The 25985-nt window shown below is 46.4% G+C and overlaps 1 protein-coding gene across 5 annotated transcripts in view; it reads left to right on the forward strand.

Moving 5' to 3' along the window:
- cdkl5 (cyclin-dependent kinase-like 5) overlaps positions 1-20356 on the forward strand; it is a 108535-nt gene extending 88179 nt beyond the window's left edge. The window contains exons 9-22 of one of the 5 annotated variants that reach the window (XM_052500086.1): positions 339-419; positions 4143-4318; positions 6270-6519; positions 6773-6899; positions 7069-7333; positions 10194-10236; positions 10292-10945; positions 11388-11498; positions 12744-12855; positions 15011-15143; positions 15297-15405; positions 17132-17296; positions 18663-18875; positions 19039-20356. In XM_052500086.1, coding sequence (XP_052356046.1) covers positions 339-419; positions 4143-4318; positions 6270-6519; positions 6773-6899; positions 7069-7333; positions 10194-10236; positions 10292-10945; positions 11388-11498; positions 12744-12855; positions 15011-15143; positions 15297-15405; positions 17132-17296; positions 18663-18875; positions 19039-19449 — 2850 coding nt within the window. In that variant the 3' untranslated portion in view covers positions 19450-20356. The remainder of the gene's footprint in view (positions 1-338; positions 420-4142; positions 4319-6269; positions 6520-6772; positions 6900-7068; positions 7334-10193; positions 10237-10291; positions 10946-11387; positions 11499-12743; positions 12856-15010; positions 15144-15296; positions 15406-17131; positions 17297-18662; positions 18876-19038) is intronic. The other 4 variants (XM_052500089.1, XM_052500088.1, XM_052500091.1 and 1 more) reach the window with 4 other exon arrangements.
- Positions 20357-25985: the final 5629 nt, after the last annotated feature.

The raw sequence follows: 25985 nt of genomic DNA on the forward strand, positions 1-25985 counted from the left end.
AGCCTCCTGATGCACTCCCACACAGAGACACACACCTTCAGACAGACAGAAACATGCATGTCCACCAGCCTCCTGATGCACTCCCACACAGAGACACACACCTTCAGACAGACAGACACATGCAAGTCCACCAGACTCCCACACAGAGATCCATGGGAGGGGTGGTAATCATGTACCTGCTATAGTGAAAGCTGTGTTAGGCCCGTTAGCAGCACGTCTGGCCTCAGACACAACAGTCAGCTAAGCCTCCTGTCAACTCCAGTCAGACACATCTGAATCTCAACATAGACACTGCACTCTGAAACCTCACAACTGTACGTGTGTGTGTGTGTCAGCAGTTCCCCTCAGTGAATCACCCTACAACCCTGGAGCGGAGGTACCTGGCCATCCTGAGTGGCCTCATGCTGGATCTGATGAAGGTAACACACACACACACACACACACACACAGACACGCGCACGCGCACACGCACACGCACACGCACACACACGCACACGCACGCGCACACGCACACGGGTCCTCCACACACACACACACACACACACACACACACACACACACACACACACGCACACACACACACACACACACAGACAGAGACACACAATTGGTATTGCCAGTATTAGCACATTCTGGGTCCTCCAGGCTCAAACTAGACTAGTCTTGCTAATGGGAGGTATTCTGGGTCCTCCAGGCTCAAACTAGACTAGTCTTGCTAATGGGAGGTATTCTGGGTCCTCCAGGCTCAAACTAGACTAGTCCTGCTAATGGGAGGTATTCTAGTCCTGCTAATGGAAGGTATTCTGGATTCTGCAGGCTCAAACTAGACTAGTCTTGCTAATGGAAGGTATTCTGGATTCTGCAGGCTCAAACTAGACTAGTCCTGCTAATGGAAGGTATTCTGGATTCTGCAGGCTCAAACTAGACTAGTCTTGCTAATGGAAGGTATTCTGGATTCTGCAGGCTCAAACTAGACTAGTCCTGCTAATGGAAGGTATTCTGGGTCCTGCAGGCTCAAACTAGACTAGTCTTGCTAATGGAAGGTATTCTGGATTCTGCAGGCTCAAACTAGACTAGTCTTGCTAATGGAAGGTATTCTGGGTCCTCCAGGCTCAAACTAGACTAGTCTTGCTAATGGAAGGTATTCTGGATTCTGCAGGCTCAAACTAGACTAGTCCTGCTAATGGAAGGTATTCTGGATTCTGCAGGCTCAAACTAGACTAGTACTGCTAATGGGAGGTATTCTAGTCCTGCTAATGGAAGGTATTCTGGGTCCCCCAGGCTCAAACTAGACTAGTCCTGCTAATGGAAGGTATTCTGGATTCTGCAGGCTCAAACTAGACTAGTCCTGCTAATGGGAGGTATTCTAGTCCTGCTAATGGAAGGTATTCTGGATTCTGCAGGCTCAAACTAGACTAGTCTTGCTAATGGAAGGTATTCTGGATTCTGCAGGCTCAAACTAGACTAGTCTTGCTAATGGAAGGTATTCTGGGTCCTGCAGGCTCAAACTAGACTAGTCCTGCTAATGGAAGGTATTCTGGGTCCTGCAGGCTCAAACTAGACTAGTCTTGCTAATGGAAGGTATTCTGGGTCCTGCAGGCTCAAACTAGACTAGTCTTGCTAGCTAATGTATGTCTATGACTAAAGCTGTGGGTCAGTCAGTACTCTGCTGTGAGCGAGGCCTACAGTACATCACACTTTCCTCAGGAGATGAATGGTGTGATAAACCCTCCCACCCATATCTCTGTCTCTGGATCCACGTGGTGAAAAGCCAGTTGTTTTTAGAATGGTCTGAATCTCTAGCATTTCTATACAGCGCGTGATAATGAATTCTGTAACCAACAGGTGTAGAGCTCTGCGTTAAGAATGCTGTAGCTCAGTTAGTAGAGCAAGGCGCTTGCAACACCAGGGTTGTGGGTTCAATTCCCACAAGGACCACTATGAAAATGTATGAATTCCTGTCAATGAGAATGGGGGTGTGCTCAGTCCTCTTTTTCCTGTAGTCCACAATCATCTTCTTTGTCTTGATCACGTTTAGGGAGAGGTTGTTGTCCTGGCAGCACACGGACAGGTCTCTGACCTCCTCCCTATAGGCTGTCTCGTTGTTATTGGTGATCAGGCCCACCACTATTGTGTCATCGGAAACTTAATGATAGGGTTGGAGTCGTGCCTGGCCGTGCAGTCATGGGTGAGCAGGGAGTACAGGAGGGGACTGAGCACACACCCCTGAGGGGCCCCCGTGTTGAGGATCAGCGTGGCGGATGTGTTGTTACCTACCCTCACCACCTGGGGGCGGCCCGTTAGGAAGTCCAGGATCCAGTTGGAGAGAGAGGTGTTTAGTCCCAGGGTCCTTAGCTTATTGATGAGCTTTGTGGGCACTATGGTGTTGAACGCTGAGCTGTAGTCAATGAACAGCATTCTCACATACAGTAGGTGTTCCTTATGTCCAGGTGGGTAAGGGCAGTGTGGAGTGCAATAGAGATTGCATCATCTGTGGATCTGTTAGGGCGGTATGCAAATTGGAGTGGGTCTAGGGTTTCTGGAATAATGGTGTTGATGTGAGCCATGACCAACCTTTCAAAGCACTTCATGGCTACAGACAGTTTTCCTTAGTGTTCTTGGGTACAGGGTCTACGGTGGTCTGCTTAAAACATGCTGGTATTACAGACTCGGACAGGGAGAGGTTGAACATGTCAGTGTAGACACTTGCCAGTTGGTCAGCGCATGCTAGCAGTACACGTCCTGGTAATCCATCTGGCCCTGCGGCCTTGTGAATGTTGGCCTGTTTAAAGGTCTTACTCATCGACTGCGGAGAGCGTGATCACACACTCTTCTGGAACAGCTGGTCTCTCAACCAGCTTCATGAGGTAGTCACTTGGAATGTTTTCCCAATAGTCTTGAAAGAGTTCCCACATATGCTGAGCACTTGTTGACTGCTTTTCCTTCAATCTGCGGACCAACTCATCCCAAACCATCTCAATTGGGTTGAGTTCGGTTGATTGTGGAGGCCAGGTCATCTGATGCAGCACTCCATAACTCTCCTTCTTGATCAAATATCCCTTACACAGCCTGGGATGGTGTATTGCTGCAGAATTATGTGGTAGCCATGCTGGTTAAGTGTGCCTTGAATTCTAAATAAATCAATGCCAGTGTCACCAGCAAAGCACCCCCACACCATCACACCTCCTCCTCCATGCTTCATGGTGGGAGCCACACATGCAGAGATCATCTGTTCACCTACTCTGCTTCTCACAAAGACACAGCAGTTAGAAATAAAAATCTCAGATTTGGACTCATCAGACCAAAGGACAGATTTACACCATTGCTCATGTTTCTTGGCCCAAGCAAGTTTCTTATTATTATTGGTGTCCTTTAGAAGTGGTCTCTGAACAGTTGATGTTGAGATGTGTCTGTTACTTGAACTCTGTGAAGCATTTATTTGGGCTGCTATATGAGGTGCAGTTAATTGCCGATTTCTGAGTCTGGTCACTCTAATGAACTTATCCTCTGCAGCAGAGGTAACTCTGGGTCTTCCTTTCCTGTGGCGGTCCTCATGAGAGCCAGTTTCGTCAAGCGCTTGCGACTGCACTTGAAGAAACTTTAAAAAGTTCTTGAAATGTTCCGTATTGACTGACCTTGATATCTTAAAGTAATGATGGACTGTCGTTTCTCTTTGCTTATTTGAGCTGTTCTTGCCATAATATAGACTTGATCTTTTACCAAATAGGGCTATCTTCTGTATACCACCCCTACCTGGTCACAACACAACTGATTGGCTCAAACACATTAAGAAGGAAAGAAATTCCACAAATGAACTTTTAACAAAGCACACCTGTTCATTTAAATGAATTCCAGGTGACAATCTCATGAAGCTGTTTGAGAGAATGCAAAGAGTGTGTAAAACTGATTTGTTTAACCCTTTTTGGTTAACTACATGATTCAATATGTTATTCCATAGTTTTGATGTGTTCACTATTATTCTACAATGTAGAAAATAGTAAAAATACACAAAAAAACTTGAATGAGTAGGTGTGTCAAAACTTTTGACTGGTACCGTATATATATATATATATATATATGTATAGAGAGTTTTGTGATTGACTGTGTCCTAAACCCCTGTGGTCTGTCTTCTCCCTCTCTAGAACCTGTTGTTGCTGGTCCCTTCTGACCGCTACCTGACAGAACAGAGTCTGAACCACCCAGCCTTCCAGCCCCTCCGCCTCCTGGAGCAGCCCGCCCCAGCACCACCCTCCCCTAACCCCCCACGCTCCTCCAAGAGGAAGCCCCACAGCCACATGGACAACACTGTGCCCACCAGGTCAGCACTGTAGGGGGTTGTTGGTGTTGATGTTGTTGTTGTTGTTGTTGTTGTTGTTGTCAGAACCCTGTGGCCACCAGGTCAGCACTGCACTGAACACTACAAGTGGTGTGGTTAGGTTCTGGATACTGCATGGGGTCTGGTTAGGTTCTGGATACTGAATGGGGTCTGGTTAGGTTCTGGATACTGAATGGGGTGTGGTTAGGTTCTGGATACTGCATGGGGTCTGGTTAGGTTCTGGATACTGAATGGGGTCTGGTTAGGTTCTGGATACTGAATGGGGTCTGGTTAGGTTCTGGATACTGAATGGGGTCTGGTTAGGTTCTGGATACTGCATGGGGTCTGGTTAGGTTCTGGATACTGAATGGGGTCTGGTTAGGTTCTGGATACTGAATGGGGTCTGGTTAGGTTCTGGATACTGAATGGGGTCTGGTTAGGTTCTGGATACTGCATGGGGTCTGGTTAGGTTCTGGATACTGAATGGGGTCTGGTTAGGTTCTGGATACTGAATGGGGTCTGGTTAGGTTCTGGATACTGAATGGGGTCTGGTTAGGTTCTGGATACTGAATGGGGTCTGGTTAGGTTCTGGATACTGAATGGGGTCTGGTTAGGTTCTGGATACTGAATGGGGTCTGGTTAGGTTCTGGATACTGAATGGGGTCTGGTTAGGTTCTGGATACTGAATGGGGTCTGGTTAGGTTCTGGATACTGAATGGGTCTGGTTAGGTTCTGGATACTGAATGGGGTCTGGTTAGGTTCTGGATACTGAATGGGGTCTGGTTAGGTTCTGGATACTGAATGGGGTCTGGTTAGGTTCTGGATACTGCATGGGGTCTGGTTAGGTTCTGGATACTGAATGGGGTCTGGTTAGGTTCTGGATACTGAATGGGGTCTGGTTAGGTTCTGGATACTGAATGGGGTCTGGTTAGGTTCTGGATACTGAATGGGGTCTGGTTAGGTTCTGGATACTGAATGGGGTCTGGTTAGGTTCTGGATACTGGAAGGGGTCTGGTTAGGTTCTGGATACTGAATGGGGTCTGGTTAGGTTCTGGATACTGCATGGGGTCTGGTTAGGTTCTGGATACTGAATGGGGTCTGGTTAGGTTCTGGATACTGCATGGGGTCTGGTTAGGTTCTGGATACTGAATGGGGTCTGGTTAGGTTCTGGATACTGCATGGGGTCTGGTTAGGTTCTGGATACTGCATGGGGTCTGGTTAGGTTCTGGATACTGCATGGGGTCTGGTTAGGTTCTGGATACTGCATGGGGTCTGGTTAGGTTCTGGATACTGCATGGGGTCTGGTTAGGTTCTGGATACTGAATGGGGTCTGGTTAGGTTCTGGATACTGCATGGGGTCTGGTTAGGTTCTGGATACTGAATGGGGTCTGGTTAGGTTCTGGATACTGCATGGGGTCTGGTTAGGTTCTGGATACTGCATGGGGTCTGGTTAGGTTCTGGATACTGCATGGGGTCTGGTTAGGTTCTGGATACTGCATGGGGTCTGGTTAGGTTCTGGATACTGCATGGTTTCACATCTGGCTATGTTGTTCTTGCACAGATAAAATAAGCTACTTAGCTATACCTGTACCTCTCAATATCTCTCAATCTCAATATGTTCTGATCTTAATACTTCTCTCTCTCCTTCTCCCTCCCTCTCCCTCCCCCCCCCCTCCCCCCTCCCTCCCTCCCTCCCTCCCCTCAACCCCTCCCTCCCTCCCCTCAACCCCCCTCCCTCCCCCTCCCTCCCTCCCTCCCCTCCCCCTTCCTTCCTTCCTTCCTTCCTTCCTTCCTTCCTTCCTTCCTTCCTTCCTTCCTTCCTTCCTTCCTTCCTTCCCTCCCTCCCCCTCCCTCCCTCCCTCCCTCCCACCCCCTCCCTCCCTCCCTCCCTCCCACCCCCTCCCTCCCTCCCTCCCCTCCTTTCCTCCCTCCCTCCCTCCCCTCCCTTATACAGAAGCCACGGCAGTAAGAGCTCGGGTCACCGTCACTCTAACAGTAAAGAATGTTCCAGCCTACCTCGCCATGGCGACCTTCACCTAGGCAACGACAGCTTCCTAAACGGCAACAAGCCTGTGTCGTCCAGCCTGAGCCCCACCCTCCACCCCAAGGCTTACATGACCCAGACCCTCAACCGCTCCATCGCCTGTAGTAAGGACTTGGTCAACAACAACATGCCACACCTGCTCAGCCCCAAGGACACCAAGGTAAACAACGTCAGGACCTCTACTTTCATTAATAACTTATTCAGCTCCTTATGGAGCAAACTACACTTGTTTACATAAATTGTATTCATTTAGTTTGTTTTTCCAGCTGTCTTTGTCTTGACCTGTGTTTATTCTTGACATGTATTTTCATCTAAATGCACAAGGCTGAAAACAACATTTTCCCGTGGTTGGGGACAATAACGTTATTATCTTGTCTTATTTTATCTTCTCTTGTCTTCTCTTTATTTTAAAGGGCACGACACAGTTTGACTTCAACCTGGTTGGTGTTGGGCCCCCAGGGGCCAAGGCTCCTGACCAGCAGGGCCCTGGAGCCATGTACGTGAAGTCCACCTCCCGCTCTCAGCAGCAGCAACAGCAAGGTCCGGGGCCACCCTACTGAAACATGCACATAAGATTAATACATACCCCTTCCTTAACACTTAAAAGGAAAAATGCTCTTGACTAGAATCCTGTCCAGGGGTATACTTGAACATAAAGCTGCCTTCTGTCTGCATTGCCAGCCCATTTTTTACATTTTAATATTTCCAGTAGGGCAGGGACGACACTCTTCCTTTCTGGAGGGCAAGACCAATACCATGGAGAAACAACATGGCCGCCATGGTGGACACAACATAGACTCCACCCACAGCTCCTCCAAGAGTTCCAGTTCCTACCTGAGCCTGTCCAAGAGCCACAGCGCCTTGAGCAACAATGCCAAGTCTGTGGGTGGTAACCTTGGAGATGGGGTGAGGGGCGTGCACCCCGACGACCCTACGGCAACCCCTGGAATCTCCGCCCGCTTCTTCCCTGCCAGGTAACATAGAGAGAGAGAGAGAGAGCTGTCAGGGGATGGTTAACCTATATATAGAGAGAGAGCTGTCAGGGGATGGTTAACCTATATATAGAGAGAGAGAGCTGTCAGTGGATGGTTAACCTATAGAGAGAGAGAGAGCTGTCAGGGGATGGTTAACCTATAGAGAGAGAGAGAGCTGTCAGTGGATGGTTAACCTATATAGAGAGAGAGAGCTGTCAGGGGATGGTTAACCTATATAGAGAGAGAGAGAGCTGTCAGGGGATGGTTAACCTATATAGAGAGAGAGAGAGCTGTCAGGGGATGGTTAACCTATATAGAGAGAGAGAGCTGTCAGGGGATGGTTAACCTATAGAGAGAGAGAGAGCTGTCAGGGGATGGTTAACCTATATAGAGAGAGAGAGCTGTCAGGGGATGGTTAACCTATATAGAGAGAGAGAGCTGTCAGGGGATGGTTAACCTATAGAGAGAGAGAGAGCTGTCAGGGGATGGTTAACCTATATAGAGAGAGAGAGCTGTCAGGGGATGGTTAACCTATATAGAGAGAGAGAGCTGTCAGGGGATGGTTAACCTATATAGAGAGAGAGAGAGCTGTCAGGGGATGGTTAACCTATATAGAGAGAGAGAGCTGTCAGGGGATGGTTAACCTATATATAGAGAGAGAGAGAGCTGTCAGGGGATGGTTAACCTATATAGAGAGAGAGAGAGCTGTCAGGGGATGGTTAACCTATATAGAGAGAGAGAGCTGTCAGGGGATGGTTAACCTATATATAGAGAGAGAGCTGTCAGGGGATGGTTAACCTATATAGAGAGAGAGAGCTGTCAGGGGATGGTTAACCTATATAGAGAGAGAGAGCTGTCAGGGGATGGTTAACCTATATATAGAGAGAGAGAGAGCTGTCAGGGGATGGTTAACCTATAGAGAGAGAGAGAGCTGTCAGGGGATGGTTAACCTATATAGAGAGAGAGAGAGCTGTCAGGGGATGGTTAACCTATAGAGAGAGAGAGAGCTGTCAGGGGATGGTTAACCTATATAGAGAGAGAGAGAGCTGTCAGGAAATTGTTAACCTTTCTAGGGCAGGGGTTCCGCTAGCGGAAAACATTACGCTGAATAGGCAGCACGTGAAATTCAAAGATATTTCTTAGAAATATTTAACTTTCACACAATAACAAGTCCAATACAGCAAATGAAAGATAAACATCTTGTTAATCTACCCATCGTGGCCAATTCTAAAAATGATTTACAGCGAAAGCACAACATATGATTATGTTAGGTCATAGCCAAGTCAAAAAAACACACAACCATTTTCCAGCCAAAGAGAGGAGTCACAAAAATCAGAAATATAGATACAATTAATCACTAACCTTTGATGATCTTCATCAGATGACACTCATAGGACATCATGTTACACAATACATGTATGTTTTTTTTTGATAATGTGCATATTTATATTTAAAAAATCTCAGTTTACATTGGCGCGTTACTTGCAGTAATGTTTTGATTCCAAAACATCTGGTGATTTTGCAGAAATACTCATAATAAACATTGATAAAAGATACAACTGTTATTCACAGAATTAAAGATAGACTTATCCTTAATGCCACTGTGTCAGATTTTTTTTTTAACTTTATGGAAAAAGCATAATCTGAGAACGAAGCTCAGAACCCAAAACAGCCAGAGGAATATCCGCCATTTTGGAGTCAACAAAGTTAGAAATTACACCATAAATATTAACTTACCTTTGATGATCTTCATCCGAAGGCACTCACAGGAATCCCAGTTCAACAATAAATGACTGATTTGTTCCATAAATTTCCATCATTTATGTCCAAATAGCCACTTGTTGTTAGCGTGTTCCGCCCAGTAATCCATCTTCATGAGGCGCAGGCACTTCGTCCAGACAAAAACTCAAAAAATTCTGTTACAGTCCATTAGAAACATGTCAAACGATGTATGGAATCAATCTTTAGGATGTTTTTAACATTAAACATCAATAATGTTCCTTTGTCTGAAAAAAAGCACTGGAACGAGAGGTAACTCTGTCGGGAGCGCACGTCATGAGACCAAGGCTCTCTGCCAGACCACTGACTCAAAGAGGTCTTATGAGCCCCTCCTTTATAGTAGAATCCTCATTCAAGTTTCTAAAGACGGTTGACATCTAGTGGAAGCCGTAGGAAGTGCAACTAACCCTTATCTCAATGCTTTAAAAAACTACAAACCTCAAATATCCCACTTCCTGGTTGGATTTTTCTCAGGTTTTTGCCTGCCATATGAGTTCTGTTATACTCACAGACATCATTCAAACAGTTTTAGAAAATTCTAAGTGTTTTCCATCCAATACTACTACTAATATGCATATATTAGCATCTGGGACAGAGTAGGAGGCAGTTCACTCTGGGCACGCTATTCATCCAAAAGTGAAAATGCTGCCCCCTATCCCAAAAAGGTGAGAGAGAGAAAGAGCTGTCAGGGAATGGTTAATGAATGTTTGAAGGACATGCTAGCTTATTGATTTTGTGTAGTCTTGGTGATGGTGTGTATTTGGAAATGTGTAGTCCCCTGAGGCCAGATCTGAACATTCTATTCTCGTTGAGAATTAGTTTTATTTAGGTCTGAAGGTTAGTAAATATGTGTGTTGTTGTATTCATGGTTGAGGTCAGTAAATATGTGTGTTGTTGTATTCATGGTTGAGGTCAGTCTATATGTGTGTTGTTGTATTCATGGTTGAGGTCAGTAAATATGTGTGTTGTTGTATTCATGGTTGAGGTCAGTCTATATGTGTGTTGTTGTATTCATGGTTGAGGTTAGTCTATATGTGTGTTGTTGTACTCATGGTTGAGGTTAGTCTATATGTCATTTCAGCTGTCTGGACCTGAACCTCAATGCCCCCCCTGGAAGTCCCCAGGTCCCCCGCCACAGCGAACGCCACTCTTCTGGCCACGCCCCCTGGAAGTCCCCAGGCCCCCCGCCACAGCGAACGCCACTCTTCTGGCCACGCCCCCCCTGGAAGTCCCCAGGCCCCCCGCCACAGCGAACGCCACTCTTCTGGCCACGCCCCCCCTGGAAGTCCCCAGGTCCCCCGCCACAGCGAACGCCACACTTCTGGACACACATCCAGCCACACCGGCCACTCCTCCGGCCACAGCCCCTCGTCCCGCGGCAACAACCCCCGTCTGGAAAGCTCCACCCTGGACTCATCCTGCCGACGCGCCTCCTCTTCCAGACACAAAGCTCCAGAGGAGGCCTTGGCCCCGGGCCCGGAGCTTCTTGACCCAGGAGGAGGAGGGGATTGTGGGGGGAACCACGGAGCTCACACCCTGGCCTCCCCCCATGAGTCCTACCCCTACGGCCTGGGCTACACCAGTCCCTTCTCTTCCCAGCAGAGGCCTCACCGCCACTCCATGTACGTGAGGAGGAGTGAGCGCCACAGGTCCCACGGAGGTGGGGGTGGAGGGGGTAGTGAGGGGGGCTTAATGGTGGGTCAGGGGTTGCCCACCAGGGCTAGCAGTCTGCAGATGCTCTCCCCCCAGCTTCAGCACCGCACCCTCACCAGACACCCCGTAGGACACTCTGTGGGATCGTCCAGAGAGGACTGCACTGAAGACACGACCAGGGTCAGTGTCAATAATTGACTGACAGCTGTGTGTGTGTGCGTGTATGTGCATATGTGTGTCTGTGTATCTCTCTTTGAGGCTACAGTATCTGGCCTAACTCACATTATTGCTAATGTACTGTCTCTCTCCTGATCTCTCTCTCTCTCACACACACACACACACACACACACACACACACGCACACACACACACACACACACACACACACACACACACACACACACACACACACACACACACACACACACACACACACACACACACACACACACACTGCTACTTTGTACTGTCTGCCTCACATGCTATATCTGTCACACACACTGCTACTTTGTACTGTCTGCCTCACATGCTATATCTGTCTGTCTGTCTGTCTGTCTGTCTGTCTGTCTGTCTGTCTGTCTGTCTGTCTGTCTGTCTGTCTGTCTGTCCATCTGGTCTACAGAGTGAGCCGTCTTCTAAAGAGGTGGTGACCTCTCACCCCCGACCCCAGATTAAAGACTCCACGCGGGACAACCCAGCCTCCTTTCACTCACAACGCCCTGCTAAGAACGAGGTCCATAGCTTTTTCTGTTGTTCATCACAGGCTGATTTCACCACTTACTGTCTGGTTTCTGACTGCTTCTAGCACTGTTTTATCAGCAGTATGTCTATGTACTGAATGCTGATTGGCTGACAGCCGTGGTATATCAGACCGTATACCACAGATATGATAAAACATTTATTTTAACTGCTCTAATTACATTGGTAACCAGTTTATAATATCAATAAGGCACCTTGGGGGTTTGTGGTATATGGCCACTATACCACGGCTAAGGGCTGTGTCCAGGCACTCTGCGATGTGTTATGCGTAAGAACAGCCCTTAGCTGTGGTATATTGGCCATATACCACACCTCCTCGGGCTTTATTGCTTAAATATACTATGATAAGGATGTAGGAGTGAGATATCAGGGTGTGAAACACTATGATAAGGATCTAGGAGTGAGATATCAGGGTGTGAAACACTATGATAAGGATCTAGGAGTGAGATATCAGGGTGTGAGACACTATGATAAGGATCTAGGATTGAGATATCAGGGTGTGAAACATTATGATAAGGATGTAGGAGTGAGATATCAGGGTGTGAAACACTATGATAAGGATGTAGGAGTGAGATATCAGGGTGTGAAACACTATGATAAGGATGTAGGAGTGAGATATCAGGGTGTGAAACATTATGATAAGGATGTAGGAGTGAGATATCAGGGTGTGAAACACTATGATAAGGATGTAGGAGTGAGATATCAGGGTGTGAAACATTATGATAAGGATGTAGGAGTGAGATATCAGGGTGTGAAACACTATGATAAGGATGTAGGAGTGAGATATCAGGGTGTGAAACACTATGATAAGGATGTAGGAGTGAGATATCAGGGTGTGAAACACTATGATAAGGATGTAGGAGTGAGATATCAGGGTGTGAAACATTATGATAAGGATGTAGGAGTGAGATATCAGGGTGTGAAACACTATGATAAGGATGTAGGAGTGAGATATCAGGGTGTGAAACACTATGATAAGGATGTAGGAGTGAGATATCAGGGTGTGAAACATTATGATAAGGATGTAGGAGTGAGATATCAGGGTGTGAAACACTATGATAAGGATGTAGGAGTGAGATATCAGGGTGTGAAACACTGTGATCAGGGTGTGAATGGAGCTCATGTTACAGCATTATGATAATGGGATCAATAAGCGTGACTCAACATAGTATTTTCTCTGTGTTCTGTTCAACTCGGCTTTGTTTGTGATGTACTGTAGGTACCAGTGGGGATGTACCATGAGCCCCACCCCGAGGACCCAGTCTCCTCCAAGGAGAACCGCATGATCTTCAGTGACTCCATGCCCAGACGGGTAGGAAGCTTCTACAGAGGTACGTGCACTATGAGAGAGAGAGAACAAGAGAGAGTGAGAGAACGAGAGAGTGAGATCAAGAGAGAGAAAAAGAGAATTACCAAGAGAGAGAGTTAGAGAGATGTAGAGAGAGAGAGAGAGAGAGAGTTACCAAGAGAGAGAGTTAGAGAGAAGAGAGAGAGAGAGAGAGAGAGAGTTAATTGTAAATTAACCCATATTTATGCTTATTTATTTTATCTTGTGTCCTTTAATTATTTGTACATTGTGTATATATATATATATATATATAATATGACATTTGTAATGTCTTTACTGTTTTGAAACTGTTGTATGTGTAATGTTTACTGTTAATTTTTGTTGTTTTTCACTTTATATATTCACTTTGTATGTTGTCTACCTCACTTGCTTTGGCAATGTTAACATATGTTTCCCATGCCAATAAAGCCCTTGAATTGAATTGAATTGAATTGAGTTACCAAGAGAGCTAGAGTGAGAGAAAGAGAGAGGGAGAGAGAGAGAAAAAGTGAGTTAACAAGAGATGCAGAGAGAGATTTACCAAGAGAGATGCAGAGAGAGAGAGATTTATCAAGAGAGAGAGCAAGAGAGATGCAGAGAGAGAGAGAGATTTACCAAGAGAGATCAAGAGAGAGATTTATCAAAGAGAGAAAGAGAGAGAGAGAGATTTATCAAGAGAGAGAGCAAGAGAGATGCAGAGAGACAGAGATTTATCAAGAGAGAGAGCAAGAGAGATGCAGAGAGATAGAGATTTATCAGAGAAGAGAGCAAGAGAGATGCATTGTAAAGAAGATTTATTTAGAGAGCATTTAGAGATCTTGTGAGATTTAAAGAGAGATGCAGAGAGAGAGAGAGATTTATCAAGAGAGAGAGCAAGAGAGATGCAGAGAGAGAGAGAGATTTATCAAGAGAGAGAGCAAGAGAGATGCAGAGAGAGAGAGAGATTTATCAAGAGAGAGAGCAAGAGAGATGCAGAGAGAGAGATTTATCAAGAGAGAGAGCAAGAGAGATGCAGAGAGAGAGATTTATCAAGAGAGAGAGCAAGAGAGATGCAGAGAGAGAGAGATTTATCAAGAGAGAGAGCAAGAGAGATGCAGAGAGAGAGAGATTTATCAAGAGAGAGAGCAAGAGAGATGCAGAGAGAGATTTATCAAGAGAGAGAGCAAGAGAGATGCAGAGAGAGAGAGAGATTTATCAAGAGAGAGAGCAAGAGAGATGCAGAGAGAGATTTACCAAGAGAGATGCAGAGAGAGAGAGAGATTTATCAAGAGAGAGAGCAAGAGAGATGCAGAGAGAGAGATTTATCAAGAGAGAGAGCAAGAGAGATGCAGAGAGAGAGAGAGATTTATCAAGAGAGAGAGCAAGAGAGATGCAGAGAGAGACAGAGATTTATCAAGAGAGAGAGCAAGAGAGATGCAGAGAGAGAGATTTATCAAGAGAGAGAGCAAGAGAGATGCAGAGAGAGAGATTTATCAAGAGAGAGAGCAAGAGAGATGCAGAGAGAGAGATTTATCAAGAGAGAGAGCAAGAGAGATGCAGAGAGAGAGAGAGATTTATCAAGAGAGAGAGCAAGAGAGATGCAGAGAGAGATTTACCAAGAGAGATGCAGAGAGAGATTTACCAAGAGAGATGCAGAGAGAGAGAGAGATTTATCAAGAGAGAGAGCAAGAGAGATGCAGAGAGAGAGAGAGCAAGAGAGATGCAGAGAGAGAGATTTATCAAGAGAGAGAGCAAGAGAGATGCAGAGAGAGAGAGAGATTTATCAAGAGAGAGAGCAAGAGAGATGCAGAGAGAGAGATTTATCAAGAGAGAGAGCAAGAGAGATGCAGAGAGAGAGAGATTTATCAAGAGAGAGAGCAAGAGAGATGCAGAGAGAGAGAGAGATTTATCAAGAGAGAGAGCAAGAGAGATGCAGAGAGAGATTTATCAAGAGAGAGAGCAAGAGAGATGCAGAGAGAGAGATTTATCAAGAGAGAGAGCAAGAGAGATGCAGAGAGAGAGAGATTTACCAAGAGAGATGCAGAGAGAGAGAGAGATTTATCAAGAGAGAGAGCAAGAGAGATGCAGAGAGAGAGAGTTTTACCAAGAGAGAGAGAAGGATGGGGACTGTCTCTTCTCCTTCTCTGAAAGTGTCTTCTTCTCTTTGTGTTGTGTTGCAGTGCCCTCTCCCAGGCCAGACAACTCCTCGTCCTTCCATGATGGTGGGGCTCAGAGGGAGAGCAGAGGACCGCCGGTGCCAGGGGACCCAGGTGTCATGAACAACCACTCCAAACGCCAGACTGCCTTTGACTGGTGAGCTGTCAATCACTGGATATCATCTACAATGAATGAACGAAATAACGAATGACATTGACTCCTGTTGAGTGTGGGATGAGCATCTCCCTGAGGTAATGTCTAGGCTTTAGCTCAGCGAGCTAACACAGTGTTGTGTCCCGGCAACTTCAGGAGTACTGCAGAGGCAATGGTGATGAACCAACCAGAGCCGGCAAAAGAGAAGGAGAAACAGGGCTTCTTCAGATCGATGAAGAAGAAGAAGAAGAAACCGACCAATACCGTGAGGTTTCCCCTCTCAGTCACACATAGACATTCATCTGATTAATCCACAGTGCAGGTTTACAGCTTTACATGTTGGATAGAACTCCAACATTACACATTTATATACTCTACGTTTACCTGTCTAGCATCACTTGAGTTATAATGAGTAAACTCCTGAGTAAAGGGAAAGAGAGAGAGAGGGAGAGAGATGGAGAGAGAGAGACGGAGAGAGAGAGAGAAGAGAGAGAGTGGGAGAGAGATGGAGAGAGAGAGAGATGGAGAGAGAGAGAGAGAGAGAGACAGGGAGGGAGAGAGAGAGAGAGACAGGGAGAGAGAGAGAGAAGAGAGAGAGTGGGAGAGAGATGAGAGAGAGAGAGAGAGACAGGGAGAGAAGAGAGAGAGTGGGAGAGAGATGGAGAGAGAGAGAGACGTAGAGAGAGAGAGACAGGGAGAGAGAGAGAAGGGAGGGAGGGAGGGAGAATGAGAGAAATAGAGAGAGGGAGGGAGAGAGAGAGAGAGAGAGAGAGAGAGAGAGAGAGAGACAGGGAGAGAGAGAGAGACAGGGAGAGAGAGAGAAGGGAGGGAGGGAGGGATGGAGAATGAGAGAGAAAGAGAGAGAGGGAGGGAGAGAGAGAGAGACGGAGAGAGAGACAGAGAGTGGGAGAGAGATGGAGAGAGAGAGAGACGGAGAGAGAGAGACAGAGAGAGAGAGAGAGAGAGACAGGGAGAGAGACAGAGAGGGAGACAGAGAGGGAGGGAGGGAGGGAGGGAGGGAGGGAGGAGGGAGGGAGGGAGGGAGGGAGGGAGGGAGGGAGGGAGGGAGGGAGGGAGGGAGGGAGGGAGGGAGAGGGAGAGAGAGAGAGAGAGAGAGGGAGGGAGAGAGAGAGAGAGAGAGAGAGAGAGAGGGAGAGAGAGAGAGGGAGGGAGAGAGAGACGGAGAGAGGGAGAGAAAGAGGGAGAGAGAGACGGAGAGAGAGAGAGAGGGAGGGAGAGAGAGAATGAGAGAGAGAGAGGGAGAGAGAGAGAGAGAGAGAGAGAGAGAGAGAGAGAGAGAGAGAGAGAGAGAGAGAGAGAGAGAGAGAGAGAGAGAGAGAGAGAGAGAGAGAGAGAGAGACGGAGAGAGAGAGAGAGAAGAGGGAGGGAGGGAGACGGAGAGAGAGGGAGGGAGAGAGAGACGGAGAGAGGGAGAGAGAGAGGGAGACGGAGAGAGGGGGAGAGAGAGAGAGGGAGGGAGAGAGACAATGAGAGAGAGATGGACAGAGAGAGAGAGAGACGGAGAGAGAGACAGAGAGAGAGAGAGAGAGAGAGAGAGAGAGAGAGAATGAGAGCGAGAGAGAATGAGAGCGAGAGAGAATGAGAGAGAGAATGAGAATGAGAGCGAGAGAGAATGAGAGAGAGAATGAGACAGAGAGAGAGAGAGAGAGAGAGAGAGAGAGAGAGAGAGAGAGCGAGATAGACGGAGAGAGAGAGAGACAGAGAGAGAGACAGAGAGAGAGAGAGAGAGAGAGAGAGACAGAGAGAGAGAGACGGAGAGAGAGAGAGAGAGAGAGACAGAGAGACAGAGAGAGAGAGAGAGAGATGCCAGAATGTAGCTCCCATGTGTTTCTGTTATTGCTGCTGCTTTTCCATCTTCATAAACATTAAACCATGTGTGTATATGTGTGGGGTCTTCAAAGAACAACACAGGTGTGTCTGTTTCCCAGTGTGTTATCCATTACTGGAGCGTTGTGTATCCTGTATTACAGACAGACAGAGTCGACGATGGAAGGAACCCCCGCATCAAGAAAGGCCTTTTCCCTCTGTTTAACTCAAAGAATAGCTTAAAGCATACTTCCTCTCAGAAAGCTCTTCCCGTAGTGCCCTCGCCCATGCTGCAGCATCAGTCTACCACACCCTACTCTACCTCACCAGTAAACTATAAGCCTATATCATGACGCATGCTATTTTACATATGTGACAGGCTAGGAAGCAGAGGAAACACTGACCAAAACTATGGTTCCTAGTTCCTACCCTGTCACACAGACATGCAGTGACAGTACTCTATGTGTCAACTACTGTGGAGTCATTAATTCATCTGTTATTGTTGACATCGACGGCCATTTTTAGTTCATACCACCACAACAGCTTCCAGATCTGTGAACTGTAGTACGCTGGCCTATAATCAGATCTACAACACACTGCTGTAAGCAGATTGCATGTAGGTCAGCCTGTTCTAAACTGGTCTGGGATCAGGAGATAAAGTTAAGTAGGCTACGTCCTGAGGGCTGCTTCTCGAAGCAAATGTCACCACACCAGATCTCTCTCTTCTCTCTCTCTCTTCTCTCTCTCTCTCTCTCTTCTCTCTCTCTCTCTCTTCTTTCTCTCTCTTTCTCTCTCTCTTCTCTCTCTCTTCTCTCTCTCTCTTCTCTCTCTCTCTCTCCCTCTCTGTCCTCCCTCTGGCACTGTGTACAGTATGTAAGCCCCCCAGCCCAGCCCATCAGGGCCTCAGCCTCCTCTCTAAAACAGTCCTCTACAGCAGAGGAGACCATCTGGTCCTAGTGGTGCAAGGCAAAGCCAGCCATCTCAATCTCAGCTGTTCACGTCTACATAGTAGTGACTGGTTAACCAACAGTAGTTCTGTTTGCATACATTCTGCTTAATGGGCTGACGTTGTGATAGACAGTCCCTCAGTAGCCAATAGAGTTTCAACTGTGAGTTACAGCATTGAAAATGTGTCCGTGTTTCTCTGTCAGAGATGCCAGAGATGGACAGGAGTCACTGGACCATGGTCATCCAGAAATGTACTGCCAGTTGGGTCTCACAGTCACTACTTCCTGGGTTTGAGAGCTGGTGTGCTGGTTGGTTCCTGGGTTCATTCCATGTGATGTCGTCACTGTGATGTCACCGTCCGCTCCGCTCAATGATATTAACAGCATGTGAAGCATCTGGTGCAGTAGGATCGAGGAGGAGGAGGAGGAGGAGGAGGAGGAGGAGGAGGAGGAGAGGAGAGGGAATGGGGAGGAGAGAGGTGCATGGAGGACCCACAGCCATCCAGAGATGTGCCTGTGATGCCTGCTCATCATATTTGCACGCTGTGTTACCCACAATGCACTCGGAAAGTGTCCACTAGACCCCAGATGCAGTCAGAGTAGATTCCTTAGCCTTTTCCCCTCTGGAGGTCTAGTGGATGTTTTGGGGTGTTCAGGTTTATTGAAATGTCCTGAGTCCATCGTTCTTGACTGTGTCAGTGTTAACCCCCCCCCTCTCCCCCCCACCTTTCCTGTTGTGAAATGGCAGGTTCCTGGTGATGGCCAGGACAACCTGTTTATCCAGAAGGGGACCAAGTCCTCGTCTTCCTCTCACCACGGCAGCCGGCGGAGGAACCGCGAACGCTCCCGGGATAAGGATCGTGAACGCGAGCAGAGCCGAGATCGCGACAGAGAAAGAGAGCGAGAGAGGGAGAGAGGGAGACAGAGAGAGAGAGTCGGTGACTGGCCTCAGGAGAAACAGGTGGATTCACAGTCACACTTCATTTATGTTTACTGGTTGAACTGAATTTTCAATTCACTTCCTGAATTTCCTGAATTCTCAACTGAATTGTTCTTTTCCACCTTGCTGTACCCGCTTAGTGTTCACAAGCTTTGTGGTGATTGTTTTCTATGCCTCCCCTTAGAACCAACCCCTGAAGTCCCTACGCAGGCTCCTGCACCTCTCCCCCTCCTCCTCTTCCAGCCAACCCCCTCCTCCTTCCGACCTGCGATTCCAGCACCTCCCCAACCCCCCCACCTCCTCCTCTAAAGGGGGAGTGTTCAGCGACGGGAGAGGTGACGGCAGGTCCCACCAGGGACACCCTAGCAGCAGCAGCTCCAGCTCTGGTCAGTCTAAGAGCCACAGGAAGCAGAGTTACCCTCTCCCGGGGCAGATACAGGGGCAGATGGAGTCCAACTGGCACGCGGCGGCCCTCGCCAGGGCAGAGGGTGCTCAGCCGTACCCCGACCAAATGGTCGCCAACGGGCCCACCTTTACCAGACCGTCAAGGTCACGGATGCCAAACCTCAACGACCTGAAAGAGACAGCCCTGTGAGGAGAACATGGAATTAGAATTCTACCACATGGAATTAGAATTCTACCACATGGAATTAGAATTCTACCACATGGAATTAGAATTCTACCACATGGAATTAGAATTGTACCACCCATTGACTTGAATGGGGATGTCCATTCTAGGAAAAAATGTCTATGGAGGAGACGTCTTTCTGCCCTCAAGGGTCGTCATGTTGATTAGGCACCAAAATGGAACAAAACAGACTGAAGCAGGGAGGGACAAGATGGATTACTGTCCGATAAGAAACGCTTATTTTTTTGTGGTGCGTTGCGAAGCGTTTTGTAACGTTTTCAATTGTGTGCCCTAATGAATAGGACTCTGGGCTCTCACTACTGCCACCTGCTGGCCGCCAGACGCACATAGGAATATAGAGTTCAGAAGGTTATACTGTATCTCTAAGTTCAGGACTATATGACTGAACTGGGAGGTGGACTGACTGGCTGTAAAAATCTGACCTTTTTTGATGCTTCAAACATTTGATAGAATTTGTATTGATATTATATTATATTATTCATGAAATTCCTTTTATTTGATTTAAATTAAATGACTTTATTTAATGAGACGTAGGCCTAAATGGAGATTTAATAAGTATTGTAGAATTAATAATTGTGTAATATTGAAAGAGCTTTAACAATAAATGTAAAAAAGATTATGAGATTCTAACTATATATATAATAATAATTCAATATATTTAATTGTGGAGGTTTTTCATCATTTCTATTGATTGTTGTTACAGTACAGCCTGTTTGTTCTGTCTGTTTACTTTGTCTCTTTAATGTATTTATTGGATCTGATTTGACACAGAGTTATGGAGAGATATGTACGACAGATGGACAAAGACAAATGATATAAAGTTATAATGTATGATAAAATAATGATATACCTATATGGCTCAGGGTTGTGAAGTTTTTAAAGGTAAAATCATTTGCCACATCATCTTGACCCCAACTCATATGGTCTATGGTCAGTTAGCACAAACAGATGGGAATGTACTGTAAGGTACTGTTTGTTGTAAAGGGTCATTCTGCAGTACAGTAACCATGACAGTCACACCCGCTGATCTAGTTATTAGAGACTCCAGGCCCCATGTGGAGATTCCTGTTGTTTCCTGATGAAGGATACACACACAAACGCACGTACCAGAGATATCCATACCAGAGATATCCATACCAGAGATATCTGTACCAGAGATATCCATACAGGAGATATCTGTACCAGAGATATCCATACCAGAGATATCCGTACCAGAGATATCCATACCAGAGATATCCATACCAGAGATATCCATACCAGAGATATCCGTACCAGAGATATCCATACCAGAGATATCCATACCAGAGATATCCATACCAGAGATATCCATACCAGAGATATCCATACAGGAGATATCCGTACCAGAGATATCCATACAGGAGATATCTGTACCAGAGATATCCATACCAGAGATATCTGTACCAGAGATATCCATACCAGAGATATCTGTACCAGAGATATCCATACCAGAGACAGCCATACCAGAGATATCTGTACCAGAGATATCCATACAGGAGATATCTGTACCAGAGATATCCATACCAGAGATATCTGTACCAGAGATATCCATACCAGAGATATCTGGACCAGAGATATCCATACCAGAGATATCCATACCAGAGATATCCATACCAGAGATATCTGTCCCAGAGATATCCATACAGGAGATATCTGTACCAGAGATATCCATACAGGAGATATCTGTACCAGAGATATCCATACCAGAGATATCTGTACCAGAGATATCCATACCAGAGATATCTGTACCAGAGATATCCATACCAGAGATATCTGTACCAGAGATATCCATACCAGAGATATCTGTACCAGAGATATCCATACCAGAGATATCCGTACCAGAGATATCCATACAGGAGATATCTGTACCAGAGATATCCATACCAGAGATATCTGTACCAGAGATATCCATACCAGAGATATCTGTACCAGAGATATCCATACAGGAGATATCTGTACCAGAGATATCCATACCAGAGATATCCGTACCAGAGATATCCATACCAGAGATATCCATACCAGAGATATCCATACCAGAGATATCCGTACCAGAGATATCCATACCAGAGATATCCATACCAGAGATATCCATACCAGAGATATCCATACAGGAGATATCTGTACCAGAGATATCCATACCAGAGATATCTGTACCAGAGATATCCATACCAGAGATATCCATACCAGAGATATCTGTACCAGAGATATCCATACAGGAGATATCTGTACCAGAGATATCCATACCAGAGATATCTGTACCAGAGATATCCATACCAGAGATATCCATACCAGAGATATCTGTACCAGAGATATCCATACCAGAGATATCTGTACCAGAGATATCCATACCAGAGATATCTGTACCAGAGATATCCATACCAGAGATATCTGTACCAGAGATATCCATACCAGAGACAGCCATACCAGAGATATCTGTACCAGATATATCCATACAGGAGATATCTGTACCAGAGATATCCATACCAGAGATATCTGTACCAGAGATATCCATACCAGAGATATCTGGACCAGAGATATCCATACCAGAGATATCCATACCAGAGATATCTGTCCCAGAGATATCCATACAGGAGATATCTGTACCAGAGATATCCATACAGGAGATATCTGTACCAGAGATATCCATACCAGAGATATCTGTACCAGAGATATCCATACCAGAGATATCCATACCAGAGATATCTGTACCAGAGATATCCATACCAGAGATATCTGTACCAGAGATATCCATACCAGAGATATCTGTACCAGAGATATCCATACCAGAGATATCTGTACCAGAGATATCCATACCAGAGACAGCCATACCAGAGATATCTGTACCAGAGATATCCATACAGGAGATATCTGTACCAGAGATATCCATACCAGAGATATCTGTACCAGAGATATCCATACCAGAGATATCCATACCAGAGATATCTGTACCAGAGATATCCATACCAGAGATATCCATACCAGAGATATCCATACCAGAGATATCTGTCCCAGAGATATCCATACAGGAGATATCTGTACCAGAGATATCCATACAGGAGATATCTGTACCAGAGATATCCATAGAAGAGACAGCCATACCAGAGATATCTGTCCCAGAGATATCCATAGCAGAGACAGACATACCAGAGATATCTGTCCCAGAGATATCCATACCAGAGATATCCGTACCAGAGATATCCATACCAGAGACAGCCATACCAGAGATATCCATACCAGAGATATCCATACCAGAGATATCCGTACCAGAGATATCCATACCAGAGATATCTGTACCAGATATCCATACCAGAGATATCCATACCAGAGATATCCATACCAGAGATATCTGTCCCAGAGATATCCATACAGGAGATATCTGTACCAGAGATATCCATACAGGAGATATCTGTACCAGAGATATCCATACCAGAGATATCCATACCAGAGATATCTGTACCAGAGATATCCATACCAGAGATATCTGTACCAGAGATATCCATACCAGAGATATCTGTACCAGAGATATCCATACCAGAGATATCTGTACCAGAGATATCCATACCAGAGATATCCATACCAGAGATATCCATACCAGAGATATCCATACCAGAGATATCTGTACCAGAGATATCCATACCAGAGATATCCATACCAGAGATATCTGTCCCAGAGATATCCATACAGGAGATATCTGTACCAGAGATATCCATACAGGAGATATCATTACCAGAGATATCCATACCAGAGATATCCATAGAAGAGACAGCCATACCAGAGATATCTGTCCCAGAGATATCCATAGCAGAGACAGACATACCAGAGATATCTGTCCCAGAGATATCCATACCAGAGATATCCGTACCAGAGATATCCATACCAGAGACAGCCATACCAGAGATATCCATACCAGAGATATCCGTACCAGAGATATCCATACCAGAGATATCTGTACCAGATATCCATACCAGAGATATCCATACCAGAGATATCCATACCAGAGATATCCATACCAGAGATATCTGTACCAGAGATATCCATATCAGAGATATCCATACCAGAGATATCCATACCAGAGATATCCATACCAGAGATATCCGTACCAGAGATATCCATACCAGAGATATCCATACCAGAGATATCCGTACCAGAGATATCCGTACCAGAGATATCTGTACCAGAGATATCCATACCAGAGATATCCATACCAGAGATATCCATACCAGAGACATCCATACCAGAGACAGCCGTACCAGAGACATCCATACCAGAGATATCCATACCAGAGATATCCATACCAGAGATATCCATACCATACCAGTTTGTGCTGTTGGCTTTAAAGGGTAAAATACGTAGGCCTAACTTTCTCATATTGGCAGAATGAATGTCATGGATATCTTTATCCCTGGCTAGTCATTGATCTATAGTACATAGTGTGAAAATCAAGGACAAAGTAACAATAAGAAGAAGTATACACACACGCACACGCACACGCACACGCACACACACACACACACGTGCGCACGCACACACACACCTCCTGAGCACACCAATCTGACTTTGTCCCAGCCTGCCCCTCAGAAAGATGTCCTCTCCCCTCAAAGCCCCAGCCTGCCCCTCAAAAAGATCTCGTCTCCCCTCAAAGCCTCAGCCTGCCCCTCAGAAAGATGTCCTCTCCCCTCAAAGCCTCAGCCTGCCCCTCAGAAAGATGTCCTCTCCCCTCAAAGCCCCAGCCTGCCCCTCAAAAAGATCTCGTCTCCCCTCAAAGCCCCAGCCTGCCCCTCAGAAAGATGTCCTCTCCCCTCAAAGCCCCAGCCTGCCCCTCAAAAAGATGTCCTGTCCCCTCAAAGCCCCAGCCTGCCCCTCAAAAAGATGTCCTCTCCCCTCAAAGGCCCAGACTGCCCCTCAGAAAGATGTCCTCTCCCCTCAAAGCCCCAGCCTGCCCCTCAAAAAGATGTCCTGTCCCCTCAAAGCCCCAGCCTGCCCCTCAAAAAGATGTCCTCTCCCCTCAAAGCCCCAGCCTGCCCCTCAAAAAGATGTCCTGTCCCCTCAAAGCCCCAGCCTGCCCCTCAAAAGATGTCCTCTCCCCTCAAAGCCCCAGCCTGCCCCTCAAAAAGATGTCCTGTCCCCTCAAAGCCCCAGCCTGCCCCTCAAAAGATGTCCTGTCCCCTCAAAGCCCCAGCCTGCCCCTCAAAAAGATGTCCTCTCCCTCAAAGCCCCAGCCTGCCCCTCAAAAAGATGTCCTGTCCCCTCAAAGCCCCAGCCTGCCCCTCAAAAAGATGTCCTCTCCCCTCAAAGCCCCAGCCTGCCCCTCAAAAAGATGTCCTGTCCCCTCAAAGCCCCAGCCTGCCCCTCAAAAGATGTCCTCTCCCCTCAAAGCCCCAGCCTGCCCCTCAAAAAGATGTCCTGTCCCCTCAAAGCCCCAGCCTGCCCCTCAAAAAGATGTCCTCTCCCCTCAAAGCCCCAGCCTGCCCCTCAAAAAGATGTCCTGTTCCCTCAAAGCCCCAGCCTGCCCCTCAAAAAGATGTCCTCTCCCCTCAAAGCCCCAGCCTGCCCCTCAAAAAGATGTCCTGTCCCCTCAAAGCCCCAGCCTGCCCCTCAAAAAGATGTCCTCTCCCCTCAAAGCCCCAGCCTGCCCCTCAAAAAGATGTCCTGTCCCCTCAAAGCCCCAGCCTGCCCCTCAAAAAGATGTCCTCTCCCCTCAAAGCCCCAGCCTGCCCCTCAAAAAGATGTCCTCTCCCCTCAAAGCCCCAGCCTGCCCCTCAAAAATATGTCCTCTCCCCTCAAAGCCCCAGCCTGCCCCTCAGAAAGATGTCCTCTCCCCTCAAAGCCCCAGCCTGCCCCTCAAAAAGATGCCCTCTCCCCTCAAAGCCCCAGACTGCCCCTCAAAAAGATGTCCTGTCCCCTCAAAGCCTCACTACAGTCCAGTTCTCGCCAAGCAACTGGACATGTGCTGTTCCATGGAGATGTGTTAATACCCAACATGCACTGTGTGTATCAGGTGATCTGTCTGATTGTTCTCCATCATATATTTTAATAACGTTTTAATTGAACATTGAGTTCTACACTAACAGTTGACAGTAACGTTTTAATTGAACATTCAGTTTTACACTAACAGTTGACAGTAACGTTTTAATTGAACATTGAGTTCTACACTAACAGTTGACAGTAACGTTTTAATTGAACATTGAGTTCTACACTAACAGTTGACAGTAACATTTTAATGTAACATTGAGTTCTACACTAACAGTTGACATTAACATTTTAATTTAACATTGAGTTCTACACTAACAGTTGACAGTAACGTTTTAATTGAACATTGAGTTCTACACTAACAGTTGACAGTAACGTTTTAATTGAACATTGAGTTCTACACTAACAGTTGACAGTAATGTTTTAATTGAACATTGAGTTCTACACTAACAGTTGACAGTAACGTTTTAATTGAACATTGAGTTCTACACTAA

This window comes from Oncorhynchus keta, chromosome 37, assembly GCF_023373465.1.
Source record: "Oncorhynchus keta strain PuntledgeMale-10-30-2019 chromosome 37, Oket_V2, whole genome shotgun sequence".
NCBI classification, from domain to species: Eukaryota; Metazoa; Chordata; class Actinopteri; order Salmoniformes; family Salmonidae; genus Oncorhynchus; species Oncorhynchus keta.